The 14,089-nt window shown below is 41.5% G+C and overlaps 1 protein-coding gene across 2 annotated transcripts in view; it reads right to left on the reverse strand.

Annotated features, from left to right (window-relative positions):
• ARHGEF5 (Rho guanine nucleotide exchange factor 5) overlaps positions 1–13,430 on the reverse strand; it is a 38,578-nt gene extending 25,148 nt beyond the window's left edge. Inside the window, exons 1-3 of one of the 2 annotated variants that reach the window (XM_074267647.1) lie at positions 13,272–13,387; positions 11,297–11,415; positions 2,251–5,419 (exon numbers count right to left, since the gene is read on the reverse strand). In XM_074267647.1, coding sequence (XP_074123748.1) covers positions 2,251–5,407 — 3,157 coding nt within the window. In that variant the 5' untranslated portion in view covers positions 5,408–5,419; positions 11,297–11,415; positions 13,272–13,387. Of the gene's footprint in view, positions 1–2,250; positions 5,420–11,296; positions 11,416–13,271 lie in introns of both variants that reach the window. The other variant, XM_074267648.1, reaches the window with a different exon arrangement.
• Positions 13,431–14,089: the final 659 nt, after the last annotated feature.

Raw genomic sequence — 14,089 nt, forward strand, 5'->3', positions numbered from 1 at the left:
TAGATTATAGGGACATCAGGGGACAATTTCATAACAGAGCAGTATGGAGGTTAAGGTCCCAGAAAGGAAAACAGTAATTGCAGAAAGAGTATGATAGGACTCTGACTCTCTGGCCACCAAAAACAAACAAATCCTCAATCAAGCAAAAGCTACATTATTAAACCAACAGCATTCACAAAGTGAAGGAAGCAATGACAGCCCTTGCAGCTTTTTTGTTGTGATCAAACCTCTTCTGAAATATTGAATTTATTTCTTAGCAAACTATATGAGGAAGGAAACTGATAAGCTGGCACCTATCCAGAAGAGGATGACTACTAAAGATGAGAAGAATAAGAACCCTGCTACAAAGGATCAGTAGAAGGACTGGAGATAGTAAGTTGAAACAAAGGAGAAGGGTATGGCAGCTGTGTTCAAATGGAGATAGCTTAAACTTTTTTGCTTTGGTTTCAGTGGGCAATAGTAGTAGGACCATTGATTAGAAGCCCCAGAGAGGCAGATTTCACTTTAACATAAAGAAAACCTAACAATTAAAATTCTGTAAAAGTGGAGAATAGTAAATTCATTATTCTTGGAGGTGTTCAAGTGGTGAGTGAATGACCACTAGTTAGGGATGTTTAAGAAGGTATTCTTGCTCAGGCCTGAACTGAGCTAAATTAATGGGCTCTTCTATAACTAACTAACACACATTCTTTCTCTTTCTCAGTATCTTTGTTTCTGTCTCTTCCTCGTTTTCTCTCATTCTGATTCTCTCTGTATCTCTGTCTCTTTCTCTCTCTCTCTCTCTCTCTCTCTCTCTCTCTCTCTCTCTCTCTCTCTCTTCTGTCTCTTCCTCTTTCTCTCTCTTATTCTCTCTTTCTGATTCTCTCTGTGTATATCTCTGTCTCTCTGTCTTTCTGTCTCTCTCCCCATACTTCCCCCTTCCCCACCTCATCGTTTAGAATTCCTATTCAGCTACAGGTTGAATTAGATGAGCTAAGAGTCTATTTCAATTCAGGATTCTTTGATTCTAAACAAGCTGTCACCAAAATATGTCTGAATATAAATAATAATGGGAAATCCACTTGAAAATTTTCCTCTTCAAGAAACAACACAGAATCCTGAGGATTCAGAAAAGATGCAAACAGGAGCCAAATGTTCATATCTGAAGGAATGAAGAAAAGCAAGAAGGATACTGAAAAGGAAAGGAATTTGAACTAGGATGAGGGTATAATTGTTAAGAAATACAAGATTAAAGAAAAGATAAGAGGGAGAGAAATAAGCAAAATCATTATTATGAGGTTAAGTAAATACAGACATACTTTGTACATTGGATATGTCACTGGCAAGCATTACACAAGTATAAGTCCCATGCTGATGATACAAAGGGAACAGTATCTATGTGAAGCTTTTTTCTGAGAAGACAACCCTAAAATGGAATGTAGTGTAAAGCTGGGTTGTAAAGGAAATGGGTGATATTCTTTATTCTCTGGGGATACAGAAGGAAAAAAGAGATGGGAGTTGAGGTGAGAGTTGGGTTTATGTTAATATGGAAACTTGATTGAGTAGGAGAGAAGAAATTTGGATAAAAGGTAAAGAAGGGAAGAATAAGAAGGGAGTTCTGGTTCAGTTGAGTCAGAATCAGAGGAAATAAAAATCAAGGAAATAAAAATCAATAATGTGTTCTATTAAGATTTAAGGTAAAAATCAGAGCAACTCTAGAACTAGAATTGGAGCCTAGAGAGTTCCTGTGAGAGAGGGGCTAGTATGGTGGATAAAGTGCTCTGCTTGGAGTTTGGGATCTTTGAGATAAAATCTAGCCTCAGATATTTCTTAGTTATGTGACCTTGAGCAAGTCACAATTACTATTTGCCTAAACTTCTTCATCTATAATGTAGCACCCATCTACTACGGTTGATAAATGAGACAATGACACTTTAATAACAAATTTGTGGTTTGGGAGCAGATAAAGAAAGAACCCAAAAATCATGGGAGAGTAGAGAAAAGGTATTGAGGATGCTATTAATGGAGAAGGAAGAAGACAAAGTGATAGAGGATGAAATGTGAGATAAGAAACCATGTGGAAGAGGACAGGGATTATGAGGGAAAAGGCATAAGAGGAAAATATGAAGAGAGCAGGATGTGAAAGAGAAGGTAGTCTCAATGGGACCTGCAGTATTTTCTTCAAACATCCCCCCCCCCCAAACTTCTTTTAAACTACTCCTATCACGTGACTGGGCTAATGTGTAGGATGGTGGTCTTTGCATCACTCACCTAGGACATCCCCAGGGAAGATAGATGGTCTGCGCAAGCCTTGGCGGTTCCATCCCTTGGTTTTGTTCTGCCCTTCAGTAGTATTCTCTGAGTGCCCACCACTCATTTCCAAAAATTTCCCAGGATCTTTCCTGTGTGGCCAGCTGGATGATTTCTCCAAAGGTGGATGGCTGGGTTTCCCTGACTGCCACACCAGCCCTCGATCTGACCTCCGGGGCCCATTTCTATTCCCCTGAAAAGCTCCTCTGCTCAAAGTCCTGAAAGTCCCTTCTGATTGTCCATGCTCCTCCTGGATTCCTCCCAGGATAGAATGCTGTGGGTCCTGGGTCATGGAAGGGGTTGGGGAAGAAGGACTCCCCAGAAGAAAGTTAGTCATGTTACTGAAAGCCAGAAGAGAAGTCATATCACTTTTATTCCTGTCAGAAGAAGTCAAGGAGTCTGTTGGCATGTCCATATCTGGAGGCCAGGAGGTACGTCCAGCAGAGAGAGAAGGAACTTCCCAATTCCCTCCAGGTACCTTTGAGGAGCTAGGTTTTGACCTCAATTGATCTCCTGCATCCATAACTGTCCCGTGAGAACTGCTGCTTCTCCACTTAGTCTTTGGGGGCAGTGGAGGTGGCTTGGTATCAGTATCCAAAATGGGAAGGGGAGGAAGAGGTTTGTTTTTTCTGGTAGATGTGAGAGGGTGATAAGGAGGGATCATGGTTGGGGTAGGGGGCAATGGCTTATTGTACCTTTGAGTGTGGTGGAAAGTGTCTGGGACTGGAGTAGAAGGTAGAGGTCGGTTCTGTCTTGTCTTAGAAGGGATAGAAGGACCTTCAGGGGAGCCAGATAGCACTGGAGCTAAGGGCAAGATGGGAGGGTGGCTATACCGTTTTGGGGCTGGGGGCTTGGCAAGATAGCTGCTCTGTCGTACCACCAGAGGATGACTGTGTCGCTCCCGTGCTGGGAGAGGGGGCACCAGTTCATGTAATCCCATTTCCACCATGCATGAGGAAGGAGGAGAGCCATGGATAAGTCCCTCCGAGAGGAAGGGTTCCTTTTTTGATGGACATTGAGTCAGGCTTTGGGTAGCACCAGGCATTTGTAAATTTTGGCTAAATTCTTGAAGTTGGTTCAAGGAGGAAGGGTCAGAGGAGGGTTCTGGCTTAGTCTGTTCCTCCCTTCTTAAGATCTCAACACTGTGGATGGCAGGTTCAGAGAGTCTGTGAGCCAGCTCTGAATGATGGAAAGAGGTTGGATTCTGAGCCAGATACTGAGGCTGCCCTGTCCCATAGGAGCTTGGAGCAGAGTTACTTCCAAAGTATTGGACAGCTTCCTCAGAGGATTCTGGGAGGGTTAGGGCACTGGCCCACTCAGAGTTGGCAGGTGGTACCCAAGAAGCCTCTTCAGGAGAGGATGTGTGGAGAATGTTCAAGGCACCATCAGGGTCCCAGTGGGGAATAGAGGATTCTTTATCAAAGGAAAAGGATCTAGAGAGTACTGGTAGAGAGGACAGGGGTGAAGAATCTCCTCTTGGAGAGAAGGTAGGGGGGCAGGAATCTGATGAGATGGTTGTGTTGGGATCCATCTTAGTGGAACTGAAAGGCATTGAGCTCTCTGTTCTATGAGCTATGGCAATTGGCCTTGGAGGTGTTGGTTTCTCTCCCAAGCTAGGTATGGTTCTGTCTACTACACTGTACTCTTCCTCCCATCCATTTTGCTCTGCTTCTTTCTCAGAATCCTCTCTGGAAGGACTGGGAGGAGGGATGGACTGGAGAGATTGTGATGATCCCTGTCCAGGCCTCGGAGCAGAGTCTGGGCAGGAAGAGTACATGGAGAGTTGAACTCTAGAAGACTCAGTTTTCATCCCTTCCTGAGTCTCAGATCTTGTGGAAACAGGATCTTTTGGGAAAGAACCCCATGAAATATTGGTTCTTGGCACAATTTGGGTCAATGGGAAGAGAACATAATGCTTCTGAATTTCTTCATTCTTGTTTTTCCTTACCACTCCCTCAGCTTCCAATGTTTCTCTAGTGACAGTCTCCTGTTCTTCCTCAGCTCTCTCCTCTAGCTCCCATGGCTCTTTTACAGTGTCCTGTTTTTCCTTACTCTCTTGTGCAATCTCCCCCTGTTTCCCATATAACTCTTGGTTCTTATTATAATGATCTGCCTTTCTTTGTTCATCCACCAGTCCACTTCCTTGATTTTTCTGCCCTTCTACTTTGCTATGATCCTGCTTTTCCACATTGTTATCTCCTGGGCATCCTTCCCTGTGATTTTGATCTTCTACCTCCCTTTTAAATGTCTCTCCTTCTTTTTTTCCCCTCAGAACCAAATCAACCTGTCCTTTACCTTCTTGTCCTTGCTCTTCTCTTTGTCTTTGAATACATGTGGCTGTTTCCAGTTCCTGAATTTCTGAAAGTCCATCGACACACTCCAGCTTACTCTGATCTTCTAGTTCCCTCTGTTCCTGCTTCCCCTGTTTCCCTGGATCCTGGGCCTCCTCTTCTTTCTGATATAACAGCCCTTCTTGCCCTCCTTTTTCCTTCCTCTCTTGAGGTTCCCCCTCTTGTTGAACAGCTCTTCTTTCTGCATCACAGATCAGATTATTGGCTTCTTCAAGAGGAGAATGGGGCTTAGCCTCAATAGAGGAGGGAAGAAAGATTCCTTTCTCCACTGTCTCACTGGCTTCTGATCTTTCATTTTCTATCAGAGGGTTAGGGAATTTTGGCCAAGATCCTACTACAACCTTGCTCCTTATTTCATTGGGGTTGGGGCCAATGTCCAGGCTAGCAGCCACAGTGGGGCAGACAGAGCTCTCTGTGGAAATGAAAGGTGTATGTCCCTCTTGGAGGCCCTGGGATGCTAGCCTTGAAGGTCTCTGGATTCTTGACCTTGCAGTTATAATATCTTCATTGTCAGGCTCCAAATCAGGAGAATCTTCCTGGGAAAGAATAGGTGGTATCTCTTCATTTGTGCTCTGATTACTCTGATCTCTCTTTTGAACCTCAAAGACATCATCATCCTCAGTCCATTCCCAGATGGAGTCTTCTGTCTCTACTTCTTCATGTTCTGAACCAGGAATATTCTTCATAAGGGATGTTGGAAAGATATGGAGTTCCTCCAGAGCAGGAGTTGGAGTAGAAGCTCTACGAGGAGGCCCTTCATCCTCCATCAGGGCTGATTCCTAAAGAGAAAGAAAGGTCAGTATTTTCCAATGGAAGCCAAAACTGGGGAGGTCTGTGCTACTTTTAACTATCTGAGTTTTGGATCAATTTTGGGTTGGATCTCAAATTACACTTATATAGGGAAATCCAGAAGAGGAAACTCCCTCTACTACTTAAGGGAGGCTACTCTTCTGTAACTTGAACCTTGAAGAATTACCTATGGCAATGGGAGGAGGTTAATTGACCTGCCCAGTCACTTACTGACAGAGTCAGTAGGTGTTAGAGGTGGCACTTGAATACAAATTATCCTGACTGAAACTAGCCTATGAAATACTGCCTTCCATTGAGATCATAAAGAAGAAAGAAAGGAAACTTTGTTCTATGTTCCCTGAATGGTCATTTTTTTCAAGGCTGAAAGTATCCAGCATTGTATATCCTCATCATCCAACCCACAATAGAAGTATTCACATCTATCATATTAATTTTCTCCTACCTATTCTTCACTACAAATCCTGTTCCCTCCCTGCAATTCCTCTACTTCAGACTTTTCTAACCTCTTTCTTAGATTATTGTAATAATTTCCTAAGTGGTCTTCCTATCTCTGATATTTCTCTCCTTTCCTCTAATTTATTCTAAAGACAGGCAGAATAGTACTCATCCAAAGTACCACTACAATTATATTATTATTTAAGAATCATCAGTGAGGGATCCAAACTGATTATCTTGGCACTAAGACCTTATATGATTTTATCTCATTTTACTTTCGTGGACTACTACTCCCTTTCATGTCACCCTATGCTTTACTTAAACTGGTGTACTCTCTGGCCGATCTCTGAAATTTTTTGCCTCAGTATCAATAGTCACAGTATCTTTTCCATGTAGCCAGGATTTTTCCCACCAAATGCCTACCAAATTCTACCTTCCATTCACAGCCTTTTTCTTTATTTTCCCCCTATCACAAGAAATTTATCATTCCTATGAATCCCTATATATAGCATGTTAGCCATTCCTTCCTTATAGAATTTATCATTATTTACCTTGTCATTCTGTATTGTGTTCTTGTATCCTTGATGAGGCTTATTGGCTCCCTTATAAGACTTTAGAATCCTTTAGAGTTATGTCTGTGACTTATTCACCCCAATCCCCCCACTCCCAATCTATTACAAGGCCTTGTACACTTCATGCACTCAGTTAATACCTATTGGAAAATTGACTAAATGAATGGACAATTATACATACTTGGATAGGTAACAGAGTGCCACAAATCATTCACTAGCTCTTTACACCTCTAACAGGCATCATATGTGAAAGACACATGTAAGTAAGTACACACACTGTTTGGTATAGGTGAGTATCTATCACCTATTATTTAATCCAGTTCATCAGACATATTTTAACCACTTATTATGTGCCAGGAAACCCTGTACTGAATATAGGGGAACAAAGACAAAAATATGAAGTCTATTATTAAATTCTACTAAGGAATAAGTAAGAAAGTACAAAAAAAATTATGGAAGACATTCTATCTGAGAGAAGCTTTGTAGCTTTCCTTTAGATAGCTGGAAGGGCATCATTTATAGAAGTCAGGCTCAGCATCTCAGGCAAGGACTAGAAATGTAGAGATCCAGTTCAAATGGAGGATCACAAAAGATAACCAATATAAAATGCTTTGCAACACCTTTAAGAGATACACAAGTGCTAAATATTATATTATTAGTTCAGAATCCCAAGGCCATTATCAGATACACTAAAGACCTTAGAGCAGAGAAGCCAGAGAACCTGAGATTAAACTGAGAGTCCTAGTAGCAGGACTAATTGAACACATCACCGACGTGAGAAGAATCACCTTGGAGTTTTAAATACCAGATTGCGCTTAGTTGTACATCCTCCTCAGGCTAGCCCACACTTGAAAGTCAGACTTTCTTATTCAACTTACCTGCATCCTCCCTATTGAGGAGCAGAAACAGAAAATGACACAGCCTCATCTACACACAACAGGGCCCTGAGTAATCTCAAGACACATAATCTTATAATGATTTTGTCAACCTTATTCCTTCCTTCCTTCTTTCTTTCTTTCTTTCTTTCTTTCTTTCTTTCTTTCTATCTTCCTTTCTTCCTTCCTTCCTTCCTTCCTTCCTTCCTTCCTTCCTTCCTTCCTTCCTTCCTTCCTTCCTTCCTTCCTTCCTTCCTTCCTTCCTTCCTTCCTTTCTTTCTTTCTTTCTTTCTTTCTTTCTTTCTTTCTTTCTTTCTTTCTTTCTTTCTCTCTTTCTCTCTGTTTCTCTCTCTCTCTCTCTCTCTCTCTCTCTCTCTGTCTGTCATGTGGCTCTTTTTATCCTACCAGGAAATCAACCAACAAGCATTTATTAAATTCTCACTACATTCCATGTGTTTTAGGTGTTATGTTAGGTATTGGATTAGGCATTTTCAGAAAAAAATAATAATTCTTGCCCTCAAAAAAACTCACATTTTACTGAAAGAAAAAAAAAACATTCACATAAATGTAGACAAAAATAAATATTGTACATCACATTAATAAAGTTCCAAAAAAATTTGTGATTTGAGGATGGACTTGAAGTCTCTCCCTCACTTCCCAAAATGTGATCATGGGCTGACAAATGAGAGGAATAAGGATAGAAAATAAGGAAAAAAAAACAGACTCATTCTACTCTGTTCTGGCTAGACCACATCGGGGCTATTATATTCCATCTAGGGCATAATAGTTTATGAAGGGTAGTGATAATCTGACGAACATCCAAAGGGAGCAACATATTGGTGAAGAACCCCTTGAGTTCATAACCCAAAAATTTCATTAGAATATGAGTTTAAAGAATCACTGCAAGTGCCTTCAAATAGATTAGGAAAATGCTATTTTCTTGGGGCCATTTAGAGAAAACTGGCTTTAGAGTCAGCCATTTTCAGTTCATATTGTACTTCTGTCACTAGCTGTTTAACTCCAGGAAAGTCTCAGTTCCTCAGTTTCCTAATATATTAAAGACACATGACCTTAAATAAGTACTGGGCAGGACTCTGTTCAATAGCAATCACCACCAATATGGGAGATAAGGTCCCATCCTCCCTCTCAGGGTATAGAGCTTGGCATGAAAACCCGATGTATCATTGAGAAATATAGGGATCTGACATACAGTAGGAACTTAATACATGGTTGCTGATTGATGGCTGATAGTGAGCATTTATCTAGCATTTTAGCATTTTCAAAATATCTTACAAATAGTATCTTCCTTTATTCTCATATGAACTTTAAGACCTAGGTACAAGCATTATCCTGATTTTACAAATAAGGAAACTGAGGGAGACAAGTTAAGTCATATGTTTAGGGTCACATAGTAATAATAACTAATAATAATAACTTTTATGCAGTGTTTGCTATGTGCAAGTCATTGTGGTAAGTGCTTTATATTACTATCTCATTTGATCTGCACAAGTATTATTATCCCCATTTTATAGATGGCAGACAAGTTCAGTGACTGGTCCAGAGTCACATAAATAGTAAACATCTGCAGCCAGATTCAAACTCAGATATTCTTGACTCCAGGACCAGCCCTCTTTGCACTATACAACCTAGCTGCTTCCAGTGATTGATTAGATGCAGGAATTGGGCCATTTAGCTTGAAGAAGAGAACAATGAATTAGAACAAAATAGCTGTTTTCAAGCATGTCATATGAAGGGGAAATAACCTCCTTTTACTTGGTCTTTGAGAGAAGAATTAAAAGCAATGTATGGATATTGCAGTCAAATTCAGGATTGTTGTAAGAAGAAATTTCCCAATGATTAGAGCCAATCATAGGTGGTATGAGCTTCCTCAAGAGATAATGGTTTCTCCTTAACTGGAGGACTTCAAGCAAAGGCTTGATGACCACTATTTCAAGAAATTTTTACCAAGAAAAATTTTTTTTGGTTATGCATTGGAATAGATGGCTGTTAAGGTCCCTTCCCACTGGAAAAACCTGTGATTTTGTGAACTCATTCATTCTGGTAGATCACGTGTGCCATAGTTCCCATTCACTTCATATGACCTATATGAAACATGAGAATTCACATAAACACACTGTAGAAGTGAGTCCTCATTCAGTTCACATACATCTGTTCTATATCAATGTTGTCCCCTTTGTGTAATGTCAACTTTATCTATTCCATCAATGTCATTTTGTCCTAATCCTAAGCACCAGAAAATGCTAAAATATCCCTTCCTTTTTATCCAATCTGATTATACATTTCTTCCATGATTTATATAGATTCTTTCCATAGATATTAGAAATTTAAAAGACCTATTTCTATTATTTAAATAACATGGCTTTGGAGCTATAAGAGGCCATAGAGGCCATCTAGTCCAACAATCTTTTTTAACATAGAAATTGAGGTCCTGAGATTTGCCTACGATTACACAGCCAATGACAGAAGTATAATATGAACTCAGGTTGGCTGACAGAAAAGTCAGTTTTTTCTATATATCTCCTAGAAAGCACGTATTCTATCTGAAAGCACTTGTAGTGATTATTTTCTACCTTTTCTAAAGGTACTATGACAAGATTTTTATAAAGCACAGAAAATTGTTCCAATAATTTCAAAGGTACTGAGTAATGCAAAACTGCCATCACACCATCAAGACTGTGTTCTCTTGTACTTGAATAACGTAGGAACAGGAGGTCACCTCTCTATCTTGAAAATACAATACGTGAAATAACATCGTTCACTCCATATATAGTATGAGTACCTCTATGTACATGAAAAAGGGAAAGTAACTTGAATCCTATTATCCTGGAGATATCACAAAACAGGTTCTTAGTCTCTTGCATCATGGACCTTGTTGGCAGTCTATAAAGTGTATTGGTCCTTTCTTATAATAATGTTTATAAATACATATGTGTGTATATATATATATATACATATATATATATATATAAATATATATACATATAGATGTTTACAAAAGCAACCTATTGCATTGAAATAATAATGTACATTTTTCCCATCTAAATTCTCTAATCACCCCTTCTCTCATGAAATCTATTCATGAACTTCCTGGGCCGGGGGTGGGTGGGTGGTCGCTGGATCCCAGCTTAAGACACTCTGTCACAGAATATATCCATTCCAATAAAACTACATTACACAAAAAAGCTTCTTTCCCATAGATGATGTGTAACATATAATCTATCTACCTTATAAGCACCTATTTAGTCTGTAGACATGCCTCCATCTACCACATAAACATCAAGTGTAATGGGATTCTCATTTACTCTGTATCATGTATGACAAATCTTATCTTTAAGATACCAATGTGATATGTCCCTTTTCATAAATACCACATATGAAATTCATACCATAGAAACCAAAAATGATAAATGCATTTGACAGTCCCTTTACAGATGCCATGTGCAACTGTGCTTCTATCTAGAGCCTGTAGTATGGTCTCCATATGTCTCAGAAGCCAAGGCCATACGTAGGCAACCAGGTGACCTCTTTCACCAGAGAAACTGTGATCAGGAATAGTAGTCCCTAAGAACCCAAGTTATTTCCATATCTCTATGAGACAGAGGCTTCAGAGTAGGGTTCTAATGGAAGACAATAACCATATTAACCTACAGTTTCTGGAACCACACCCATTTACAAGAAAAGAGGGTGTCTTTTTATCAACTGCAAAAAAGAATATTTTGGCTATATATCCAAATTATAAATAGCTGATGATTGATTGATTGACAGTCACAATACCCAGAGAAAACAGAATGATAACCCTTACATAAACCACAGATATCACATTATACATTCCATATCTACTGCTTAGATTCAATTAGCAAAACACTCCACACACACTATCAGGGTAAAACTGTCCTTATTAATTTAATTCCACACATACTTAATATGTCACATTGATCAATACCTTATATTAGGGTGCCAAGGGTGCCAATCTATTTACATGTTGTCTTTTCCATTAGAATGGAAGCTTCTTTAGGACAGGGGATTATTGCCCCTTTTGATTTCTTGTACTTTATACAGTGCCTGGAACATAATAAATAATTTCTTAATAATGCTTACTGATCGATTGGTTAATTTAGCTCACATTTTATATGCCATGAGTATTACTGCTCCCCAGCTATTCTCATGAAATATTGCATATGACATTGCTGGCATCATCTACCCAATAGATACTACACATGGCATTTCAATCTACTTCACTGACCCTATGGGAAATAAAATCCCTCAACATCTGACATATATGACCTATCATATACATCTGCACACCTAGATATACCTGAATTTATCACACTGTCCAAGTCTTAAAGGTGAATGCTGCTGAACCAGCCTGCCTGGTCCTCAATCAGATTCTGACACAGCCCTATCCACACAAAAACACTGATAATACAAATCCTTCCATGTCTTAGGGACATCCTGCTCTATCCCTCTTCTGTGCCAGTATCTATTGTATATATACATTCCTCTCTTTAGCCTCATGCACACTTCATACCTGCAGTGCTGAACTGTTCCCTCCAAGGATACTCTCTCACAACTTCCCTGGCTTAAAGAAGGATTATTTCTATTTGTATCCCATAAGATGATTTAACTAACTTATTGCATGTTAAGGCCTAGGCCAGATGTTCCTCCATCTCTAACGTACAGAGTTAACAGGAAGTTTGGGATATAGGCTGCTACAGAAGAAGGGGCCCAATAGTGAAAGGGTTTGGAAATAATAATGTGGATTAATGGACAGAGTAGTGTACTGGGAGTCACGAAGACCTGACTTCAATTCTTGCCTCAGATGTTGACTAGTTACTTTGGGCAAGTTATTTAACCTCAAGATGCCTTGATTTTCTCATGAATAAAATGAGAGAGTTTTACTCCATTGTCTCAAAGGTCGTGTTCAGCTCCAAATTTATGATTCCAAGATCTAGGGAAAGCACTACAACAGCTATCCCTACCTCATACAAATCCTTACTTAAGAGTGCAAAAGAAGGCACCAGAGGGGAAGCAAAGGAGGAAGGAAGCCAAGAACAAAAATCCTCCTCCCACCACCACCACCTCTTCCTCCTCTCAATTTATCAGGGACAACAAGCCAACCTAACCCTGGCCAGAGTTCACTTTCAAGAAGACAGGAGGAGTTATGTGTCTGGAAATGAGACTCCAAGGCCAGGCCGTGGACCCAGTATTGGACTCTCGTCAGGCTCATTGCCCAACAAGTGTCTTCTTGGAAGTGGGCTACTAAGTAGGCTGGCTAGCGTTTCTGGAGATGAGGCTTGGGAGGAAGTACATTTGGGGAGGAGCTTCCAGAATTGGATTTGGGGAGGGGTGGTTAGAGGAAAGTTGGTGGGACGGGGGGAGGACTCTCTTTTCTAGTTGAAGCATCTTTATAATCGAGAGGGAGTGTCGCGTATGTGTTCCTACGAATGTTTGAGTCTTGGTTATGTGCGTAGGTATGTATTTATTTGGAAGGAAGCTCCAAGTGCGGTTAAGAAAAAGAGGAAAATGTTTCTGGGGATAGGGTACTTTAGGACTTCCTTATTGTGGTCGTTAGATTTCTAGTGAAGGGATTCTGGCTGCCAGAATTCCAGGTAGGAGCTCGGATCTCTCGGGTTTCTGAAAAGTCGGAAGCTCGGAATCGGGACAACATTTCTACGGAGGGAGCCTTGGATCACTTTTCTCGGACTGGAGCATTTCCTTTCCATTCTCCTTCTCTCCCTTTCCCAAGGGACTTACTCACACACCTAAAACTGCCTATCTGCCCAACCCTCCATTTCCGGAGTCTGCTCCCAGGGACCCAGCTGGGAAGGCCTCCTTTCCCCACTGTTCCCCACTTCCCCAGAAGCCCCACTAGAGCTCAGCCTGAGCTGGGGGCAAGGGAAGAGGAGGAGGGCACCCACCTGGTCAGTGTCACATGGTCCGGGCTGTCTGGGTAGAAAGATCTCCACTGGGGTCCCAGCTCCTGCCGGCCGTCCCCGACTCAGGCCCCAGCCGCCCCACCCGCCTAGCCTGCCCCTCCCCTCCCAAAGCGGGAGGGATCTCATTCTCCTAGGAAGTTTCAGGTGAGGCAAGCCGGGACACACCTTCCTGGGGGTGGGACGGGACCCATCTATGCTGCGGCCTCATTGGTGTGAGAGGAACCGGGCGTCAGCCCTGGAAAGTGGCTGGGGCCCCGAGAGCCAGGGGAGGGGCAGGCTGTCTAGGGAGGGAACTAGTGAAAGGAGGAGAAGTCTGATGGGGCTGGGAGAAGCAGGGTCCAGTAGGGAGATGCAGACAGCGAAGTGGGCAGAGCATGGACCAAGTTGGAAAGGAGAAGATCGCAAAGGAAAGACAGAACTCGGATGGGAAGTGGGGGGGTGGGGGGGTGGGAAGGGCAGGGCTCGGGCAGCGAGGACCGAGCTTGGAGAGACGCCGAGGCGCGGCCCGGAGAGGAGGCTGAAGAGGGGGAAAAGGAGGACAGAGCTGGGGTTATCTGTGTCTCTGGGTACCTTCTCTGTCACTCTCTGGGTCTGTATGTTCCCGGTGTCTTTATGACAATCTGCGTTTACCTGTACGTTCTCCCTGCGCTGGGATTGTTGCTTCATGCTTCTACTTGTGCTCCTCCCTGGGTTTTGGGGTCTGTCTGTCTCTCTCCATGTTTAGATGTGTGAGAATCTTTTTGCCTCTTGGCTTTGGCATATATACATAAATATATTCGTATTGTTTCTTTCGCTCCGAT

This window comes from Sminthopsis crassicaudata, chromosome 5 (genome assembly GCF_048593235.1).
Source record: "Sminthopsis crassicaudata isolate SCR6 chromosome 5, ASM4859323v1, whole genome shotgun sequence".
NCBI classification, from domain to species: domain Eukaryota; kingdom Metazoa; phylum Chordata; class Mammalia; order Dasyuromorphia; family Dasyuridae; genus Sminthopsis; species Sminthopsis crassicaudata.